The following is a 21,623-nucleotide window of genomic DNA, read 5'->3' as shown; positions in this document are numbered from 1 at the left end:
CACATATGCCGGCAATTAAGGGGGTCTATTTAAACAATACAACTTTGACTTGTGTATCATGCAAACGCAACTGCATCTCGAGATGCGGACGTATAAAAATTGTGGACAAACACCGGGTGGAGAGTCGATGATCGGCGGCAAGGAGGCAATGGTGGAGTACAAATGATGAAGGGAGATCGTCGGTCAACGACATCGGAGGAGGAGGAGAGGCCAGGCTTGAGCCAAGGCTTGAACAGTGGGAAGAGGGTTTGACATTGCAGGCTATCGGCAGCATGAGGGAGTTCCAAATAACTTAGCTGGGGCGGTAGACAAGGAAGAGAGAGACCTCCATTCAGCTGTCACCGGTTGGGGCGATTCAACAGAGGCAGACGGCCTTAGTTTCTGGAGCTGCGGGGAGAAAAAAGATCGAGAGGTGAGAGATAAGGTGGTGCACGTCCTCACAGGGGATCTTGAATATAGTGACGGCAGTCTTGTGAGTTTAACACGTGGTACGCCTTTGCGACCAATATCCATAAGAGGTTTTTTAAGGGGTTAGGTCACGTAAATATAAATGTGTCGTTAAACCCGCCCACCACTCCAACACACCGGTGTGCTGAACTCGTAACGAATTGGCATGTTTTGTTTACATGGCAAACTTTACTAATTGGCTGTCTGGAGGTGGCGGATTTAACGACACATTTATATTTACGTGATCTAACCCAACAAAAATAACTCTTATGGCCAGTTTTGTGGTTGGTTAGTGGATTGAAATGGGAGCATTTGAAAGGATCTTAAGATTTGGGGCGATGAGGGCTCAATTGCAGGTGGGACGTCTGACAGTGGCATTTTAGAACGTGCACTAAGTGCAAAGTTTGTGATGTCGATATTGGTGGAGGGCATGTGCTTGCGCTTACACCTGCACGCTCGTGTTCGAACACACGCACGCGCTACTTGTGCTGTCACGCGATAGGTGTCGTGCTGTCCCTCCATCATACACAAACCGCTTGCTTGTTTAACGTAAAATCTAAATCTTGACTTAAAACTTTCGTGACTGCAGGAATGAATATTCTTTGGTACTTTCGGTAAAGACCGCCTGTGTTGCGATCGAAACATCGTAGCTTTTTGTTATTTTCTTTGAACCTATCTACGTGACTTTACCGAAAGACCCAAAGAATATTTAAAATGTAAAGTTGTGCAATACTTGTGCATGAGTAATTTTACGCTGAACTTTCACAAGGCTGAAGTCATAACTGCATGCTGAGCAAGTGCCATGGCATTTGCTAAAGTATGAGTGTGACATTTCGATTTTGAAGGAGAGCCACTCTCAGCTTCAGCAGATACGGGGTAGGGCTTGTTGATTAAATGCAATCCAGCATGTCCAATACTGTAACCAAGTTAACCAAGTTACAGTATTGGACGTAGCTCGCCCTCTTCCATTCACCCACTCGCCCACCCACCCACCCACTCGCCCACCCACCCTCACCCACCCACCCTCTCGCCCACCCACCCACTCACCCACCCACCCTCTCACCCATCCACCCACCCACTCACCCACCCACTCGCCCACTCACTCGCTCACCTACCCACCCTCTCACCGACCCGCCCAAACCCACTCACCCACCCAAACCCATCCACCTACCCAAACTCAGCCACCCACTCACCCACTCACGAACTCACCCACTCACGTTATTTGAAGCACATGGGACATAAGCTGCATGAACGGATCTCCGTGACCGAACTCACGCGCTTGGCAGCGCTTAGCGCTTGTCAATGAATATATATGTTAACAAAGGTGTTATTGCATGCATAAATACATTGTGGATCATAAATGTTGTGAATTAGCGATTATGCATTCCATACAATTCCCAGCTAATTTAATAAATGTTCCCAGGATCCTAATAGGCTGGATCACCCCTCTGACATGGGGCAGAGCAATGGCTCTGTGAATCACTGAGTCACTCATGGATGAAGTAACGTAATACATTTTGAAGCATGAATACGCTTAGCTTGTGGGTTGACTGATTTTCAGGGAGTTTAATTTAAGCGCCCTGAGAAGGAGACTATTACAATTATAAATGTTGTCATTTATAATGCATAAAGAGCTGGCTGCACTCGTTTGCTCATGACTGATTCGCACCTCCGATAAGCGCAGTTGGCTACACATGGTGTGAAATAAGTTCAACATACATACTGCCTCATTTCGACGTCCGGTGAAGATAACAGACTAAACTATATTTTTTCTACGAGTTAGGGGCCACTGATCTATATAGAAGCGGCGTGGCCACAAATGAAAGCTCAACGAAGTGGCTTATTACGTGTGGATATTTATAGCAACCAAGCACTCTAAATGCACGTTTCTAAATGTGGAGGGAATAACCGGAGGACTCGGAGAAAAATACACGTGGCCATGGGGAGAACACGCAAGCTACAAATATATTGCAGGCATCGGGGTCGAAGCCACGACCTCTTGTATACTCGGCGAGGTAGTGAACATCTCCTAGCCACCGCAGTGCCCAGTCTGCCCCAGGGACCCATCTGCTTTCTCTGTTGACCTCAAAACTTTCTTAGTTCCCATTCCACCCATGCTTAACATGCATCATTCATAGTTTAAAGTTACAAAGCAATTTTTGTTTGCCTAATATAATCTAATGTAACCTATGCATGCATTAAATATTGTTTTACAACAACTCTTGAATATGGCTTTCGGACTCCTCGTCAAGGACATTTAAACACCGCAGACATTGTAATGATCTCTTTATATGGTACGTTGTGATGCATATATGTAGCAGTGTTATTCAAGTAGAGGAAGGGTGGGTTCTGTGACAGATTGCTAGCCTCATAGGAGGTTGCGAATTCAATTTCTAGTTTGTGGGTCATCTCAACCCCATCATCCCTTCTGGAATCAATAAAATAGGTACCACATTGTGGAAGATTAACAGTGGTCCGATTTGAAAGGTAAGCTTCGTCATATTGATATTTGAGTATGGAGAGGTAGTTTGACCTGACTTGTGTACAGCATGTTCACTTTACCACCGAGCGTGCGAAAATGACTGCATGCGGCTTGGAAGGACGTGGTCTCGGACTGGTGTGTAAAACCTTCCGGATCCTCATTGTTACGTCTGCATTGGGTTAGATCTTGGACGCAACAACCCACCCACGGTGATTCACTTATATTTATGACCTTGTGTGGGAAAAGTTTTGGTGCTGCAAGTTTTTCTATCTGCTCAATAAAAGCTGAATGACGGGGATGGCCTTTTCAACTTCTATTGGGCATATAAAGAAATCTCTACCAAGACACTTTGCCCTTTCAAGTTGTACCAGTTTGCGCTCTGTCCAGTGGGGGACTGCCTTTTGTGGGTAGTCCAGACTGAAGTAGTGCAAAGAGGACATTGGTATGAAATGTTTGTGATTTGGTAGGTAATTGTAGAACCTACTAAGTAAGATTTAATTTTGGGCATCTCAGGATGGCAGTTGTGAGTGGTTTTTTTTTTAAATCTGGCAGTTCACCAGCCTTTAGCTGATTCATTGTGGCTGCTGCTGCACGCATCATAAATTCAGTGTAAAATTATCAAAACACACTGCGTGGGGTAGTGTGGACTTTGAAAATACTGATGGCATTTGTAAACAATGGCCATTATAAGTGTGTACGGCAGCACAAACCCTCTCAAAAAAAATCTTGCAACTCAACTTGTTAACAAAAACATTGCATTTTTTTTTTACTTGCAATGCATGCTTTCAAATCTTACGTGTGAGAATTTATGTGTGTTAATTCGTTTACATTGCATGTAATGGTTGCATGCGACAATCTGCTGTGGAGGCCTCTATATTTTAAAACTAAACAATTTTAAAGCGATTATTTTATCAGGTAAGGCAGACTGACTTACATAGCGGTTTTTCAGAATAAACCTGGCCACAAATGATAGCTCAACAAAGTGTCTTATCATGTGGACATGTGTAGCAGCAAAATACTCTAAACGCACGATGTTGATTCTCAATATGCAGGGAACAACCGGAGAACCACGGGGGGAACGTGCAATCTCCAAATACACAGGCATCGTCAGGGCGGAGATCACACCCATGACCTCCTGCATTGAAGGCGAGGGAGTTAATATCTCGCCACCATGGCACCCACCACGGTGTTTAAAAAGTGATTTGTGGAATTGAATCGTGAGCCTGAATCATGAGATTTCATCATCACATGGTGGGGGGGTGGGGGACACGGAGGGGTGGCAGTGCAAATGTTACACAGCTTGCCAGGGTGGCGAGAGATGGTGACTCCCTCGCCTGATATTTAGGATGTTGTGGGTTCGATCTCAACCTTGACGGCAGCATATTTGGAGTGTGCATGTTCTCCCCGTGGTCGTGTGGAATTTTCTCTGGATCCTCCATTTTTCTACCCTCCACATTTAGAATCAACAACTTGCATTCAGCATATTTGGCTGCAATAAATTTCCACATGGTCAGCTACTTCGTTGAGCTATCATTGGTGGTCAGGTCGCTTTTGAAACAGAGCTATGTAGCTCGGTGAGCTTTAACTGGTAAAATAAAACACATTCCTGCGGAGGGAGCTGGTAGGAACGTTGGGTTGCTCGGTCAATGGCCAGGGTCAATGGCGGCGTGGTGTATTCCGCAAATATGCCCGACTGAGGGCGGGCACAAGCCGGCGTGAGTAGGTTAAACGTTGAGTTTTATAAGGGCACCACGGGGTGACCAGCCCCTCCCCACCCAGCCCCACCCCTCCCCACCCAGCCCCTCCCCACCCTCCCCACCCAGCCCCTCCCCACCCTCCCCACCCAGCCCCTCCCGACCCAGCCCCTCCCCACCCAGCCCCTCCCTGCACGACGGACGGATGGACACCATAATCCCCTGTGGGCTGGTGTAACCAGGAGGTTCCTACCAGTATAAGTTCCGTTTAGTTGTTAGTTTCAAATTTATAACCCGGTGAGAACTCGGCGAGACCCCAGGAAAAGTCTCGTTTGCAATGGTGGCCTGGTGTACCAAAATGACAAAGGCCAAGGAAAGACAAATTAAGTATAGCAATGATGGAGATAGAAATCGGTAACCACCCCTGCCAAAGAGATATTCGCCCCAGCGTTGCGCTCTGGCAGAATGTTTATTAATGGACTCGTGCATGTCGCGCGTGAGTCCATTATATTGCGATGTTTCGCTACGGATTTTTTCGTAATGGCTTGTACAAAGAAAAAGCGATGGTTTGTTTCACAAAATATTCCGCAGCCATTTTTAGGCAACGTCTTCATTGATCATGAGATCTTTGTTAGCTTCGGTTACGACGGCGGCTGCAGCAACAGACATGGTGGCAGTGTTTGATGTCGGCTATGAAGCCTTTTATTCACGACAATAACCGTTTGTTTGGTTTAAACTCGCTGTTCTGTCAGGTGGCAAGATGTTAACCACCTCACTTGGTATACAGGAGGTCGTGTTTCGATCCTGACCCTGACGCCTGTTTATTTAGAGTTTGCACGTCTCTTTCCCCGTGGTCGCGTGGATTTTTCTCCAGGTCCTCCAGTTTTTCCCTCCACGTTTAAAAACACGCGTTTAGAGTGTTTGGCTGATATAAAGGTCCACGTGATAAGCCACTTCGTCGAGCTATCATTTGTGGCCAGATCGCTTCTGTAAAAAAGAGCTACACAGCTCGGTGAGTATTACCTGGTAAAATAAAACATGCTGCTAATCCTGCATAATGCACGGGCAAATAATGCACGGGCAAAGTAGCACTAATCACATACCTGCATTTCCCATATCCCCTTCCTTGGATGCTGCTAATCCTGCATAATGCACGGACATAAGTAGGACTAATCACATACCTTCATTTCCCATAAATATGCTAAATTCCTCTTGATATGCAAATTATTTTGTCAAGGCGCCCTTTCCCCCCCCCTTCCAACCCAGCTTATATATATGCTCCAAGCACGTGTGCTGTTTCATTCAGACGCTGTCGCCTCGACAGACCTGGTTTCACCTGAGGACGGCTGCTTGCGTTGTGGCCGAAACGTCGTGAGAATTATTTTATTGTGTTTTATTTTTAGTATTTTATTACTTCCCTTCTACGTGACTTTACCGAAAGAACCAAGAAGATGAATCCCTGCAGTCACGAAAGCTTTAAATCGAAACATAGTTTATAGTTTAGTTTAAAATGAACATGGAATTTATAACACCAACAATAGTTAATGGACCCACACAACCACGACCTGGAGTGGCTATGTAGAGCATCCTCTCGTGGAGGCCCTGATGGCAACAGTGGCCGTGAATACAGAATTTCTGTTCTGCACTTTTGCCTTTTGTTCTCTATGTATGTTAAACTTCTTTCGCACCATACATTGCCAACCGTACTAATCGGAGGTGTGGGGGGGGGGGAAGACAAGAAACTAAACACAAAGTTAATTAATACAAATTTTTTTTTTCAATTTAGCTTCAAACGTGCATATCTCCCCCAATGGCTTCAGAGTAGTTGCAGTGGCTTTCTGGGGAAAATGTTTGCATGCCGAAGGAATGGTGTAAAAACAGGGGTTCCAATCTGAGGCCTTGCCTTACCCCTGTGGAGCTACGGAGATGACCACAGGTCGCTGCGAAAAGGCGAAATGGAGATCAAAGAACGTGAAAAAATAAACATTCCTACAGGGTGGAGAACAGTTGCAAAGTTCGTAGCAGGGACCAACCCCGAGGTTAAATGACAGTCGCGATTGCGTAATTTGTAATGAATTACCATCGCGTTGTACTATAATGTCTTGTTTTACGAGCGTACATACACTATTCGGTAGAGGCCTTGTATACCTTTGGACCCAACTGCGTTGCAGGGAATTCTACAGTGCCTTGAGTTGACTCCTATTTGTTGAATGTTCATCTCGGTTTTATTCCCACATTTCGTTACCTGTTGGTTGTGTTTGTGTACGCCGTGCGCATGGATCACATGGGAAGAGGCCGCGCTGTTCTTTGTGCCGTGTTTCGAAACACGCGCGAGAAGGCTACGGATCACATGGTGTGCAAACTGACAGCCTTTTTTGTCTTGTATAATTTATATATATAAAACATACAAAAAACTCACTTGCACCACAGAACATGTGAGAATGTAAAATATTTGACTTTGCAACGTTTCTCAAGACAGTTAAGAAAAAAACCCCCAACTGCGATTGTTTGAAGGCATTCATCTAAAAACCGGCGTCGGCAAGACGGATCACGGAATTAAGTTCAACGAAGAATTTCAGCAAAAGCATTTCTGCATTTCAAGGTCGAGCTCAAAGCATTTATCCAACTGCCGCCGTGCTGTGTAAAAAAAAAAAGTGTTCAGTGAAATTAATTTAATTAAAAATCAAATTTAAAAGGGGCTCCGGTGGCGAGATGTTAACTCCCTCGCCTGGTATGCAGGAGGTCGTGGGTTAGATTTTGACCCTGATAATGCCTGTTGTATATTTGGACGTTGCGTGTTTCTCTCTCTCATCATCAAGGTAGCTAGGAGATGGTGACTCCCTCGCCTGGTATACAGAAGGTCCGTGGGTTTGATTCCGACCTTGCTGATGCCTGCTGTAGCATTGGAGAATGCGTCTCTCTCTCTCTCCCCATGGTCGTGTGGCTTTAGAATCAACGTGCATTTAGAGTATTTTGGCTGATATAAATTTCCACGTGATGATAAGCCACTTCCTTGAGCTATCATTTGTAATAGCTCGGTCACTTATGAAAAAGAGCTGTATATCTCAGTGGGCCTTAGCTGGTAAAATAAAAACAACTAGTGTAGTGTTAGTTTAGTTCTTGAGCGGACACACACTTCACCGGTGTGGTGCGGTGGTTGTGAATGCGGTGCGTGTACTGTAGAGAGCAGCCTTCGTAATCCAGGTGAAGGCCGATTGCAGTCTGTTGGCCTGCATGGACGGCTGGAAAGGAAACCATAATTAAGTGAGCACAGTTATTTTTACCGTTTGGTAATCGGTTATCTTTGTGGCTGTGACACTGGTGTGCACTCGCCTTATTCAAGGAGATGATTTTGAATTAACTTTACATATCATTTACCATGGTCGACTTTGGGAATGCCCCACGGAAATCGCTGGGCTGCAATGGGAATTGAAAGTATTGACTTATCGGAACTCGGTCACAGACACGTTGACCTCCGCCTCAGGCACCTGTGGAATTGAAATTGTTGAACGTTTCTGACTCGGTGGCAAATGCTCTGCCCTCTTTGTTACAAAACCACTCGTGGAATTAATTCAAATTGGCATAGATAGTTGGTGTTTTATATCTTGACTTAAAGCTTTCGTGACTGGAGGAAATCATATTCTTTGGGTCTTTCGGTATCTATCTAGGTGACTTAACCTAAAGACCCAAAGAATACTTGGTGTTTTGTTTTACAATAACACTGTAGATAAGGTTTATAATCATCGATGTATTATTTCTGTATTATGGATGGTAACATAGACTTTTGTTCGTCTCTGAACGTAAAGATGAAATAAATACAAATAGGTACGGTTGGATACGTACGGTGCGAAAGAAGGTCAACATACATAATCGTTGCTCCAGTGAATAGAGCATTTCGAAAAGAACACAGTCACCTGAGTTAATTCCCTAGCCACAGCCAACATCAGTGGAGAGTGATATCTGAACTAGTCCTGTCCCTCATCCCCCCCCAATTACCATCATGGTGTAGTATGGTCAAACACGATACCCCCATCACTGACATGGTGTGTGTGGGGGGGGGGCTTCATACAGCAGTGGATTTACAGATGGGTGTACATTTTATATAGAGGCAACATCATTTATACCACCATTTATTGCTACGATATATATTACATTTGTGTTTTTTCATTAATAAAATTATTTTTCAAAACGTGGCCAGAGTGAGTTGGTGGGTTGTTGAGTTGGAGGGTTGGTGGTTTGGTGGGTTTTTGGGTTGGTGGGTGAGTTAGTGGGTCGGTGGGTCGTTGGATTGGTGGATTGGTGGGTTGGTTATTTAGTGGGTTGATGGGTGGATGGGTTGGTGGTTTGGTGGGTGAGCTCTGTTGATGCCGCGCTTGGTGCCTTTGTTGGTTGGGCATGCAGAAGTACATCGAGTATGAAGATGCCCTGGAGCAGGATCGCAACACCCTCCTGGGGAAGGTTGAGACGCTGGAACTGCAGCTGAAGCAGATGGAGATCCGCTCCAAGTTCTACTCGGACCAGAGTGAGTGCAGCTTCCTATGCAGGAACACTCTCACAGAGGCCCCAACTTTGTATAATCACAGCACAGTGTGGATTTATGACGGCGCATCAATACGACTTGTGTCTCGAGGCGCTGCATAGAAGCAGTGGAAATATTTTTTTTCATGAAGAGGAAAGCAGGCAGTCATAAGCAGAGTAAAGAAGAAAGGTCTTGTGCTTGGACTTCTTGATGTGCAAGGAGTTGAAAGCATAGACGGGTGGGGAGGGGATGGAGTTACAGATTGTGGGGGCAGAAGAGGAGAAAATGTGACCTTGTGCTGGGCAAAGGTTGACTGGGGATCCAACAGAAGGCCTCCTCCATGCTGGCAAAGGCAAGTGCTACGAGTGAGCATTTACTTTGGCAGGAAAGGTGCGTTGCATTATCGTAGTCCTGCAAACTACAATGGCAGCGGTGGCGCAGTGGTTAGCGCATTGCGCCATGAACCTGGCCAACCTCGGTTCAAACTCCCGGCCACAGCGAGTGATATTTGCTCAGGTGCTGGACCTCATACCTTGTATGAAATCGGGCCCTTTAAACGAGCAACCAGTTGCAGTGTGTGAACATTAGCGCCAGGCCTGGCTTTGACCACACCATCACCTCGAGTCTCTGTCTAAATAGGTGCCTGCTGTATAACCCCATTCTGTCCCAACGGTCCATAAACAAAGCTGTGCCCGGTGGGACTCCTTTTGGTGTGTGGTCTGCAGTCTCGCGGCATGAGGATCGGGAGGCGGAGCTGAAGAAGGAATACTCCGCGCTGCGTCACAGATACACAGAGGTGCGATTGCCTGTGCCTTTCTCCCCCGCCCTGCCCCTCCCCCACTTTACAGGCCAGAGACCGCTTCTTCTGTCGCCTTCATCACCTCTGTCGATCCGCTATTGACACCCACCAGGATATGACCCAAATCCCCCCAGGGAATCCGATGAGCCAACCGGAGTTTAGTCGCATCCCCCCACAGTGTGTTCGTCCGCGATGCGCCCACCCGCGCTGCTCCATCTCCCGTCTCACGATTGCGTGCGATGCGGAGGCAGGAGGCACGCTTGGGCACCGGCAAAAACTAAGAGCGATCTTCTTAGCTTGGCAACAACAATACCACATTCCATTTGTAATCACGAATTAATCAAATAAACGCAGGACACATTGCCCGCTTTTAAGGTGTTCAGGAGTTGGCTGGCCCTCCTCGTCTCTCCAGCTTGCTTGCCTCTGAAACCATTTAACCCTTGCCCATTTCAAGACGTCTGCAAGTTGCAGGGTGGGTGTCCCATCCACCTCTGAATCTCGGAACGCACGCAAGCAGCTCGGCGATAATTTTATTTAGACCGGAGTAGCGCCATTGTTTTTAAAGATATTGTACTCGCCGCAGACAACTGTAGCGACACGACCACACTCTGTGATAGCTGGCGCCAAACTGTGCCACCCGCCCTCCCACATGGCCTTGTAGAAACCTTGATACCGATGAAGTTATTTTATTTTATTCTTTCGGTTTCGTTTTGTTGATGTGCGGTGGTGTTGCAATTGGGCACCCCTTCGCTACAAATCTGGCGACCCGAGTTCGATTCCCATTCACGGCCAGCACCAGTGACGATTATCTTAATCGGTCCTGGGTCTCCCTACATGAGTACCTGGTGCGGTGTGTTAAACGACGCCACTGGGGAGACAAAGGCATAACGCTGTTTTTTTTTAAAGACATTGTACTCACTGCAGAGAATCGTAGCCACACGACCACGCTCTGATAGCTGGCGCCAAAATGTGCCACGCCCTCCAGCGCATGGCTTTGTGGGAGCCACGCAGTGCTGGGCCATCCATCCCCTCGTGTGCCGTGCCGGCCTTCATCGATGCTTACTCGCTAACAGCACTTGCCACAATTGTATGTTGAAGCTTTCCGTGGAATCTTTGTTTCGTGGGCAGATCATCCAGGCGTACACGGAGCATGTGGAGCGCAACAAGATGTTCCAGCCCGCCGGGCAGGTGGAGGGAGGCTCGGTCCGCATGCGTCACAGGTGAGTGACGGCGTACACAGCCGCCCCCCCAGTGTGTGTCTGCCACCTCGTGAGGGACACTGACATCACACCGCGCGGTGTTTCGCTGTTTTCCTGCGGTTGTGCTGCTTGCGTAGCTCACCGACGTGCTGAAGGGTTGTGCCACGTGTTGTTCGGCGTGGTGGTCGGACATTGAGTGTGCCGCCGCGGTGGCGAGATGTTAACTACCTCGCCTGGTATACAGGAGTTCGTGGGTTCGATCCCGACCCCGACGCCTGTATATCTGGAGTTTGGATGTTCTCCCTGTGGTCGCGTGGATTTTTCTCTGGGTCCTCCAGGTTTTTCCCTCCACAATTAGGATCAACATGCGTTGAGAGTGTTTGGCTGCTATACATTTCCACATGATAAGTCACTTCATTGAGCTATCATTTGCGGCCAGGTCACTTCTGAATAAGAGCTCTGTAGCTCAGTGGGCCTTACCTTGTAAAATTAAAATAGTTCATCGTTTTTTTAATTGCACATTTCCGGGAGCTTCTTCAGTTCTTCTTCAGGTCAGTTCCTAAAGAAGTTCCCAGCACCACGTGGAGAGAGACGTCAAGGCATTAAATTCAGCTCTGTGGAGGCGAGTTGTTGGCGAATCGCACAAATGTTGCCAACCTCCCTTCTCATGGGCGTCTAGGTGCCATGTCTTGACTTGCCAGGATAGGGTGTTCCAGCAAAGTGCGGACTCAGATCATCTGTCTCTGCTGTTTTTCCCCATTGCATGCGTGGGTTTTCTCCAAGTGCTCCGGTTTTCTCCCGCATGAATAACTCTCGTTATTATGACGCTCGTTACGACGGTGGCTTACACACACACACTCACAAGTATATTGTAAGTGCACACACGCGGCAGACGCATCGGCGTGCACATGAATAAATGCCCGTGCACAAATTGCTCGCGTGAGCACACAAATACACTCGTAGATATTGACCCTGACACATGGCATCCCCCCATATGCCCTCGACTTCTCAATGCCGTGCCATCATGTCCTTCACATTCTTGCGTATTCTGCCATGAATGCATGTCGACACCGATGGGACACACTTATTCTGACTAGCATAGAAACACCTTGAAAAACAATCTTTTCATTCGCTTCACTTCGCCTCACTAATTTCTCAGACTGACGGTGAAGGTTAACCTTGAGTCACCCTCGTACATCGTGATTTAGATCAGCGGTGGCCAGTACGTTGAGTGCCCTAACTTGGCAAGTCCATTGCAAGATTAATAAACAAACCACAAAAACAAGGGGGCTTGATAGGCAAGTTTGGGTTAGTGTAATGTTGTTCATTTCTGCTTGGTGGTTTGTAAAATGTGAGTTTTATATTGAATTTAAAATGAATAATATTGCATCACACGTTTTAATTAGTTGAAAATTTATTGAGTTTTGAATGTAGATTTTAAGGAACGTGTACACCCTACTCGGTCTGTCCCTGACACTGCCACCCCCTCCACCCCACACCCTGCCGCCCCACAATCCACCACTCTGCCTTGCCCTCTGTCTCACTATCGGGTGACCTTTCACTGTCTCTCTCCCTGGAGCCATCTGTAACAGTCTTTCACCCTCCCTCCCTATCACTGTCTGTCTTTCTGCCTCTCAACCGCATGCGCATGGTGGAGTGGAGGGGTGGGTGGTGGTGTGTGTCACGGGATGGGTAGTTGCGTCACGAAGCCTCGTCCTGATGCTGCTATGCCCTCCCCCAGCCACCACCCCTCACCCCAACCCCTCCAACCGCAATGTCCCAGGCCTTGTCCTTCAAGCCCAGGCTGCACGTGATCATGTGCACACTTGACCCTATGCCTTCCACTCTTCGTAGCTTGATGGTGGTGTTGGCGGTGGTGGTTATGTGCAGTGGCGGCTCCTGCAAAATCTCTCAGGGGGGGCAAATGTCTGGATGATTGATAAGGATAAGGTCCACCCATGCAATGGATAAATTAACAGCTTAAGCATGTAAAGGCAACTTCACTTCTTTAATATTAATGAAAAATAAAGTGACTCTCACAATACATCTTGTTTGTTTCTATACTCACTATTAAAACAAACCACTCAAGTTTATTTTATTAAAGATTCACTAGGTGGCGACAAATTATATTGTTGGATGAAACGTGCTTACGTATGATGACATAAGCACGTATGATGACGTAAGCACGTTAGGGCGAGCCCTCCCGGAAGCCATAGAGAATGCATTGCAGCGCCCCCGTTCGAAAAAAAACATCTTTGAATGTAAGTCTATGGGACCACTCGGGGCGATTCTCAGCTGGAGGGAAATCGCCCAAAAAGAGGCGGTACTCCACAGAACGTAGCATGACGCTGATTGGACTATATCCAGAGGCACAGTCACGGCTAGCGTGACTCTGTGGTTGAATGACATTGGTGGTGCGTCGCCCAATCGCCCTAATGAAGAAACCGCCCCTGGTTATGTGACCACCACGGCCAACGTGGTCAAAATCCTCGCACAGTTTAAAGGTCCAGATTTTAGTTTTTGTTTATGTTATTTTTTATTAGGCATGAGCTGAACATTACAAAGAGGGCTGGCTTTTGGATGGAGCCAAATGTGAAGCTGGAATTCGGTGCACCAATAAATGGATTGCGTGAGTAGGACATTGAGCTTTACGTACGATTTATCACGGTAATTTAGATGCATGATGTGATAGGAACCCATTTTTTATTATGACGCTAATAGAGTGGTCAATTTGACCATAACATCGACGAAGCACATCTGTCTCTTGAAACACGCTTTTGGAGAGATTACCAGGGTTAGCAGTATCGATATTATCCCTAATAGAGTTTTTTGGGATTCGATTGCATAAATATAAACTTGACTTAAAACCTGCCACCACCTGACACAGCCAATTAGTAAGGTTTGTCACGTAAAACAAAACATCAGAATGAGAATATTTATTAATACTGGAGGGATCCGATGAGCTCTATGATGTTTTTCCAGTAGTTTTCACAGATATTCAGTAGAGTAAACCCACAACATTTACAACTCTACAACACACCAATGTGCCGAACTAGTCACCAATTGGCGTGTTTTGTTTACTTGACAAAGCATACTAATTGGCAATTTCGGGCGGTGGCGGGTATTTAACGGCACATTTACGAGATCTAACCCAAAAAAACCTCTAATGGATAACACTGGTCACGGAAAGCTCCTTCGTGTTAAACTAAACATTGATGTTATTTGTAACATCGCCAAGTAAAATCCCTCGGCAGATTCGGCAACAGATTTGACGGCGAGGAGACCATCGCTTTGCACAGACCAGCAGCGACCCATTCAGAAGCGCGTGCTGTGCACCACGCCGGAGTCTTCTCCAGTAAAATCGACTTTCTCGTTTCACCCGGTGGGGAGGGGGTGAGGAGCCTTTTCCGTCATCCCCGTTAAACCGCCAACAGCAGACTGTTTATCGTGGCCAGGTTTTACGCGGAGGAATTGCGTCCGACCTGGCACCGTAGGTGAGCGTGTTATCAAAGAACGCTTTGCGCGCGCTTTGCTGGAGCAGCTCGTAAAACGGCGACGTGCAGTACGGTACACGGGAGAGCGGCATGTCCTCTCGGACACACCGATGTCCTCTCGGACACACCAATGTCCTCTCGGACACACCGATGTCCTCTCGGTCACACCGATGTCCTCTCGGACACACCGATGGTGGTAGATGCGGAACTAACAACCTCGTAGCATAGCTCAAGACACCCACACCCCTGCCCCCACCCTTTGCTGTAGTGGTTAATAAATCCCCTTATAAAATCAATGTGTGTGTCTGTGTCTCTTCTGGGGTCATCCCTCAGGGTGATACAAGGCCTTTTTGCTGGCTTTGTGGGTTCCACGATTGAAGGGACAACTCCCTCCAATTGAATTCCAATTGTGATACCAGCGTAATATCACGAGGCAGAGACATGCACACGCGCCACTCTTGTAGCTAGCTCTGCAACCACTCTAAGAAAATTACCCGAGGTGATGTCGTATGTATGTGTTTTGAACTATTTTCGCACCGTACGTAGCCAGCCATGCTATCATCAGAGGGGATCCAATTTCCTTTGCTTCTTCATGCACACGATTAGCACGGTTGGCTGCTTACGATGGGAAAGAAGTCCATCATACGTACATACAAACAGGGGCCACGTCTGTGTATGCTCGCAAACAGTGTTCATCACGTGTCAATCGTTACAATCGTGTTTATGCCACAGAGCTGGAATAAGTCAAAATAAGTAACAAAAAACCTACGGATTTAGCTTCATGGGTTTTTTTTTGTGTGCAGTCCCCCAGCAAGACTCAACTCGTAACGAGCGCACGACTCCCCAGAGCGGGTCGACGTGCTGTGAATCCGAGGAGGTTGTACGGACGTCTGTTGAACTTCTTTCGCATCGGACATAGCCAACTGTGCACATTGGTGGTGCGGGGCGGGGGAAAGATCGGCAAACCACAGCGGCAGCCATCTGTATAATTACCCCATTACCCCCCATTGCCACCTTTGCAAATCTTTTAAAGTGCTGTTGGGGCACTTTTAATGACTCTGGCATAATTGTGTACACGTTCACGCCCCACGTGGCTCAATTACTGCGATTGTACTTGATGCTAAATAGGCGTTTGAAAGCGCAGTAGCAAGAGAGTGCCGCAGTTGTGAGATGTTAACTACTTCGCCTGGTATGCAGGAGGTCGTGGGATCGGTCCCGACCCTGACGCATGCTGTATATTTGGAGTTTGCGCATTTTTTTCTCCCTCCACATTTAAAATCAACGTGCGTTTACAACATTTGGCTGCTATAAATTACACATCACAAGCCACTTTGTTTGAGCTATGATTTGTGGCCACGTCGCTTCTGAAAAAGACCTACATTGCTCAGTGGGCCTTACCTGGTAAAATGAAAAGTTTAGTTACCGAGTTTAGTTTTAGTTTATTAAAGCAACTGCATTGTTGCAGCTCAATTATATGTTTACAAAAATATATGTACGCTATTGTGATACGTCTTGCAAAGCCATTTGCTCGTGTTAACTTTGGAGACAAAAAAGTCAACACGATGTGCAAGCTTCGGCAGAGCAGCACAACACCAACAGCATGCAACGCAAATACATCACAAGTATTCATTCTTACATGCGGCTCCTTTAATGTGGGTAGAGAATGTTGTTATGTATGGGGGGAGAATGTTGTTACGTGTCAGGAGATAATGTTATGACACAGACGTTTTAAAGAATGTTATGACACAGACGTTTTAACATTTTATTGTAATGAAAATAAGTACTGTTTTCTCTGTGTTAATCCACCACTGGATGAAAGCCTGTTTGGGGGTATTTTGACCACACTTACACTGCTCAGTGTGCAATGGTGGTGGGTTGTGCAGGTCCCGTTCACATATCACTCCTAATTTAAACCACGGTCTTTGTTAATGTTTGTGTGTATATATGCGTATATACAGTACTATATTTATGGGGAGTGGTAGTGTAGTGGTTAGGGCGCTGCGCTATGAACCCTGCGACCCGAGTTCGATACCCGCTCACGGCCAACATCGGTGATGAATATTTGATCCGGTCCTGGGCCTCCCCTAGGTTGACCGAGCCTGAAATGAGTATCTGGTGCAGTGTGTAAGCATCATCATTGGGGACAGAAACGTGGCTGGGTGTGGTATTGGCCACCCAAGCCCATGGGTGCTGTGCCAAGATTCATAGCTGCTCCCTCGTAGCACGTGCCCCATATGTATGTACGTTGAACTTCTTTCGCGCTGTGCATAGCCAACAGTGCTAATCGGAGGTGCGGGGGGGGGATGACGGCAGTCTGTTAACGTTTACACGGGGGATCTTTGTATTTGTTTATCTACAAAATGTTTATAGAAATAGCTTTTATAGACGTAATGTCAAGCTGTGTATTTGGAGGGTACGGCGGAAGGAGCTTGTGCCCATCGTATAAAATCGGGAGCCACGTGTGAGCTCCACTCGTGCCATGTTTGCACGGCAATGCAAATCTTTCTTTTTTAAGCGCAACCACAAGTTGATGCCTTGCAAAAGAGGTATCTATTTGGCCTTTAAACATCTTAATAGCTGTTTTTTATTGCCAGGAAGGGTAAAAGCTCCGTTTTTTTTCGTCACTCTTATTTTTTTTACACCACTAAATTGTTAATTGTGCTTTTGGTTGACTCAAACCTCGCAGTTTCACAGTTTTAAAATATACAATTGCTTTGTTTACAAGCCTGCATATCTATTGCACTGTAAAAAAAAACTTGCCGAGGATTACCCTCAAGCTCTTCAGATTGTATCAAATTGATGCAGCTTATTTCATGTGACGCCCAGCTACAGTTTACTTGTGCCATGTGCATTGACCTAATTCTCATATTGCTGGCTACTCGTGTGGTCGATGTGGGGCACCGCAGTTGTGAGATGTTAACTACCTCGCCTGGTATACAGGAGTTCGTACGTTCGATCCCGACCCTGACGCTTGCTGTATATTTGAAGTTTGCGTGTTCTCTCCGTGGAACGACTGGATTTTTCTCCGGGTCTTCCGTTTTTTTACTTCCACCTTTATAAACGTGTGTTTAGAGTGTTTGGCTGCTATCAATTTCCACATGATGAGCCACTTCGTTGAGCTATCATTTGTGGCCAGGTCACCTCTAAAAAGGGCTCTATAGCTCCGTGTGCCTTACCTGGTAAAACAAAAAAACACAGTTTAGTTTAGTGGAATGACGTGACTTGGGTGGCAAGCCACCAAGGGCTCTGGCTATAAAGCTGGTCTTCCTATTATTTTCTAACTTTGCTCAGCCGTGGAAGCACAGAGCCACCCTGTGGTTTGAAATGTGAGGTTAAGGAAGACCAGGCTTTGACTGCAGTGAGATCATATTCAATTTTAGTTTTATATACATCTCTAAAAAACCCTTACCAGTCCTAGAATCCTGCACATACAGGGGATGCTCACAATTTCAAGGAAGGATTGGGTAAGCAACTTGTGATCCCCTGCATATAATGCGGCAGGGGAAAGAAGGTTGCGACGAGTGGGACACGCGTGTGCGGGATGGAAGAGGGCAGGTCACCGTTGGAGTGGCACCCAGAGCTCGGCAATGACCTAAAGCCCGACGGGTGGTGGTAACAACAACATTAGAAGAGCCGACTCCGAAGTTTTCGACTTGACAGTCGGACAGGATCGAGTGAGTGGAAGAGAGGGAAGGCAGTGACGGTGAGATTGTGGCCTTACTAGTGTTGGCTATGGTGACCTCTTGACCTTTTACTTTGACCTCACCAGTGAGATATCACCGATCCGAGTCAAAACTATCTCCACGATCGAGTGGCGCTTATCCCCATCGGTGGCCTCCGAGGAATCGGTTTAACTTAAGCGTTCGCCGGTCTCTCCAGAGAATCGCTACCACCAACTTCCCCCAAAGTGGAGTTGGTGTTAATGACTGCATCGACGCTGGTAATTAATTTTTTGTCCAAAAGTTGGCTATGAAAATGAAAAGGCAAGGGAAATGTGCAAGCAAAAAGCTACATTCTATGTAAATGAGCATCCGTGGGATAACAGTTCACTTTCTAAATGCCAACCAATACCCAATGCCGCCAAGATCTAAGCTTGTGTGTATGTTGAACTTATTTCGCACCGTACGTAGCCAGCCGTGCTAACCGGAGATGTGGGATTACTGGAGCATCCTGCAATCGACGCATGAAGGTCGCACCGAATGGTGTTTTGCACGCTTAGGTACGAGCCGCTGGACGGTGCAATGCAGTCCACTGTGATTTGCAAATATTGTAGGAGGATTGGGTAAATGTAGTTGGCAAGATGAGTCTGAGCGATGGCGGCGGCAAGGGAAATACCAGTGCTAACATTGACGCTAGAAACTAACCAATTCACTGCTCATTGACACATGGCAGCAGAGAGCATTGAATGAGGATGAAACTGGTCTTTGTTTCACTGGCCACAATTTCTCTCTTTGCATTGGTGGTTTAAATTACAAAACTGGCCACATGCTCAGTTCTACTGAGCTGGTGGTTTAGATAAGGTTGAGAGCTTTTGTATGTGCAATGCTGCACACATTTGTGTGTTTGTTCAACCTATTTACTGATCGCAATGCTTTGATGGCTGCCAAACTGAGATTTGCAGTGGGAAATCCCATTTTAAAATAATTTCTCTGGTCTAAAATCCAGGATTTATTTATGGGCTGAGAACAGTTTTTTGTCTTAAATTCCGATTCTTCGTCTGTGGCTTCAGATGCTTGATTACGTGACAATAACAATCAGGCAAATCCTATAATAATAGTCTAGAGAATACCGCTTTTCAAACTGTTAAGCTATTTTGTTTACAAGATTTTAAGATAATAATAATGTATAGCCGTCGCTTGCTGTGCGTGCCGTAGCCCTCTCACTGGAAATGCTTCATGGCTGTGCAGCAGTGAGACGTGCCTCGCTTGACACGTGGAAGGCTTTCGTGACCAATATTATTAATAGTAAATGTTTTTTTGTTAGATTGCGTAATTATAAAACGTGTCGTTAATTTCTGACAAAATCGCCCGATGATGCCGGGGATGTAATTACCAGTGAAACGTCGTACTACTCAAATTGTGAATGTTGTGGATTTACTCTCCAACACACCAGTGGGCTGAAGTAGTAACTAATTGGCACGTTTTGTTCACGTGACAAACCTCTTATTGATTGGCCGTGTCGGGTGGTGGCGGGCTAACGACACATTTCTACTGACACGAGCTAACCTAATCTGAAAGATCTTCATTATGAAGACACCCAGGGGTCAGTGCCCTCTGTTTCAGGTAACTTGCGCAATTGTTCAACTCGTGAAAAATTACCATAGGGGCTGTCCATAAATGACCCCGTGCACCTGGGGCTGGGGGGGGGGGTCAGACATTTGTGACGATGTGTGACGAGGGGGGGGGGGGGTTGAGAAATGAGACGTCACAGAAAACACGTTCTACTTAATTAAATAGACTTTTTAATAAATGTTTTCTTCTACAACATCAGAGTGCAGCGCCACATTAACTACGCACTACAATGACAATAGTTTTATTTTGGGGGGGGGGGGGGGGTAGAGCTTTGTGACGTCGTGTGACGACGGGGGGGGGGGGGGTCAAAAATCGTCCAAAATCGCGTGACGTCATTTATGGACGGCCCCATAGCGCGCAATCTGCTGCAAAGTGATTGGCAGTGCGGTATTATTGGCTAGGTGAGACAACTTTGTCTTGGTATCCTAGCCCCAAGTCCCACTTCTGAAAACCACTTAAAATCAGATTTGAAACTGCACGATATAATCTCCTCCGTGTCTCCTAGGCTACGAACCCAGGAGCTGGATTTATAGCCCAGTGGACTATCCACTGCGCCACTGCTCCCCCAAATAAAAATATAATGGATGTGAAATAACATTTCCTCTTCGTTATAAAGGAGGTATCCTACATTTTAAAGTGAATATATGAAAGTCATTGTCTCTACGCTGGAATGAGCATTGAGCAAAGTACCCTTCTGCGTCAGCAATCCAGAATCGTTGGTGTAAATTCCACATTCCTGTGAACGGGACAAGTCTCTCCAAAGGCAACCCATTGTTGACGGCGTGCGAAGTGGCGAATTCTCACCGAGGAGTTGCCATTTTATCCGCCTCTCGAGGGTACGACTGCCGAGTTGAATCTGAACGGCACGTGCGAACTCGCAACACCCGATGTGCGCGCGTGTGGCCGCAATGCTGCGCGCGTACGGCACCAGGTGGTGCTGTTTGCCCGCGCGTCGCGTGCGGCTCTCACCTCGTTTTTTTGCTCGCTCGGATAAACACCGTGAGGCAAAAATGACGTCAGCGCAAAGCCCCCCCCCCCTGCCGGCCAACGGGGGGGGGGGGGTTGAGGTGCACAAGGGGGTGGGTGGGTCTCTGCCGCATCTCCGACAGCAGCTTTGGGGCTCACGGCAGCCGCCGGCAAAATGCGGCTGCCACCGTACCGCCCGGCAACTCTGCGCGGCCGCTTCTGACGGAGAAGCGGTTCCCGCTCGTTCGCACGCTCGCCCGCCCGCCCGTCCTCCCCGCTCGCCCCGCTCGTCCGCTCCGCCATGCCAGGCCATGACGGTATTCAGCATTCTGCTGGCCGTGTTTGGCTTCGTGGGAGGAGTGGCGGTGGTCAACTCGCTCGTCATCTCGTCGCTCATCGCACTCACCGTGCTGCACTTCTCGCTCGCGGCCGATGCTCGCCGCGCCATACAGCAGGGGTTTGACGCGGACAGGTCGGTTGCCCATCGCACACGGGGGGGGGGGGGGGACGTACAGCCTGGGACGATTCTGGTTTAATCGGTCGTGCCGCGAACCCGACGTCCCGCACCCGCCGTCGGCTCCTGTTCATCGGCTAAGATCGTTTTGTTTGTGTCGGGGGTGGTTCTTTCCTCTGCGTTTGTGGCCGATGTTGGTAATTGTGCGTGCACGTGCACACGTTCAGAATTCGGAGTGCGCACGCTTGCTGGTTTCCCAACACTGTGGGTTGGTTTGT

The 21,623-nt window shown here is 47.2% G+C and overlaps 1 protein-coding gene across 1 annotated transcript in view; it reads left to right on the top strand.

Moving 5' to 3' along the window:
• Positions 1-21,623, top strand: part of LOC144730372 (C-Jun-amino-terminal kinase-interacting protein 4-like) — a 90,040-nt gene that overhangs the window by 12,887 nt on the left and 55,530 nt on the right. Inside the window, 3 exon segments of the mRNA XM_078611145.1 lie at positions 9,025-9,145; positions 9,868-9,938; positions 11,070-11,161. Of these exon segments, the coding sequence (XP_078467271.1) occupies positions 9,025-9,145; positions 9,868-9,938; positions 11,070-11,161 (284 nt within the window).

Source organism: Lampetra planeri, chromosome 35, assembly GCF_965212315.1.
Source record: "Lampetra planeri chromosome 35, kcLamPlan1.2.h2, whole genome shotgun sequence".
In the NCBI taxonomy this organism is placed as follows: Eukaryota; Metazoa; Chordata; class Hyperoartia; order Petromyzontiformes; family Petromyzontidae; genus Lampetra; species Lampetra planeri.
The sequence above is the reverse complement of the archived record's forward strand: the minus strand, read 5'-3'. Positions and strand labels throughout refer to the sequence as shown.